At 43.0% G+C, this 1,448-nt stretch overlaps 1 protein-coding gene across 1 annotated transcript; it reads right to left on the bottom strand.

Annotated features, from left to right (window-relative positions):
* Positions 1-119: 119 nt before the first annotated feature.
* SARC_13479 (hypothetical protein) lies at positions 120-935 on the bottom strand (the record flags this gene model as incomplete). The annotated part of the gene is made up of 2 exons (XM_014292390.1): positions 120-437; positions 747-935. The coding sequence occupies 2 exons, from the start codon at positions 933-935 to the stop codon at positions 120-122; spliced, it is 507 nt and encodes a 168-aa protein (XP_014147865.1).
* Between the last annotated feature and the right edge of the window lie 513 nt (positions 936-1,448).

Here is a 1,448-nt window from a genome sequence, read left to right as displayed (position 1 = left end):
ATAGTATATATGTAGTTATATATATATATATATATATATATATATATAGATATATATATAGATATAGATATAGATATTATATATATATATATATAATGATATAATAATATAGTAATATATTAATATATGTGTGTGTGCATATAAACGTACTTGCCCTCGCTGAAGAACGTCACCAACTGGATAAATTCTCTCCTGTCGTAGAACGTGCCCTTGCGCGACACCAGATACGACGCTGTAATGAAATCCTGCGTCGCGGCAATCAGCGGCTCTCCATTGCGCGCTGTGCACATGTTCGCTTTAGAGCCCATCAACACCAACGCCTCCGCACGCGCTTCTTCGGTCTGTGGCAAATGCATGTTCATCTCATCGCCGTCAAAATCAGCGTTGTATGGCCCACACACACACTCGTTGAAGCGGAAGGTGCGCCACGGCATCACCTGTGGAGTGGTGGGGTGTGGTTGCGGGGTGAGTGTAATATGTCAATATGTGTGGTTGTTAGTGAAGACATAATCGAAGTCGTCAACTGTAATGATTGGGCGTATACCACGGCTTATACAGGCTCTCTACGACCTGCCGATAGTGATCAGACAGCCCATTTGCCCACTTTCGCAAGGTACGCACCTGGCAAGAGCACGCTGTTTGTCTGTAATCGTATGAACCAAACAGAGTGAGGGGAGCATATGGTACACCAACTCGTATGAACTCCCCATTATATACACCTACAGTAAACCCACCCCTCTGCCTACCTTCGCATAATGACACATGATGGAGTTCCTATGCAGCGACGGCTGTCGATTGAACAGAACGAGATCTCCGTCAATCATGTGGCGCTCGACGATGTCGCCGTGGCGGAGACTATCGGCTTTCTCTTGGCGTATAGCCGGACTTAATAATTTCAAGAAAAACCTCCTGTCTGTTATTTTTGAGCCACACATTTGACAGATATTGAGGTTCAATTATTAGTTTAATCTCCGAAAACTCCACCTGTCTATTTTTTTTTGAGCTCCGCGTATGAAAAATAGGTGTTCATTTATTCGTTCAGTTTCAAGAAAACCCTCCTGTCTGTGATTGTAGTCACCTCGGCATCGGAAGAGTTTCAGTTGAAAGTCTTTTGGGGTTCAGATACTCGGACTGTACTACAGACTATATAATGCGCAATACTACCTACAGTAAACCCACCCCTCTGCCTACCTTCGCATAATGACACATGATGGAGTTCCAATGCGGTGAATGGTAGTCCTCTACGGACCAAATGAAATACAAGCAGTTTAGTGAAATTTCCCCAAGTATGCATGTATCTATCTATAGGTATATACCTCGTGTACAACCCCAACCTACACAAATAAACGACCAGAACTCATCGGTACGTCTATCTACTCCGCAGACTACTTAACCATGACACATGAGGGATATGGATATGTAGACTTATATATATATATTAATACTAC

Source organism: Sphaeroforma arctica (genome assembly GCF_001186125.1).
Source record: "Sphaeroforma arctica JP610 unplaced genomic scaffold supercont1.3340, whole genome shotgun sequence".
Lineage (NCBI taxonomy): Eukaryota > Ichthyosporea > Ichthyophonida > Sphaeroforma > Sphaeroforma arctica.
The sequence above is the reverse complement of the archived record's forward strand: the minus strand, read 5'-3'. Positions and strand labels throughout refer to the sequence as shown.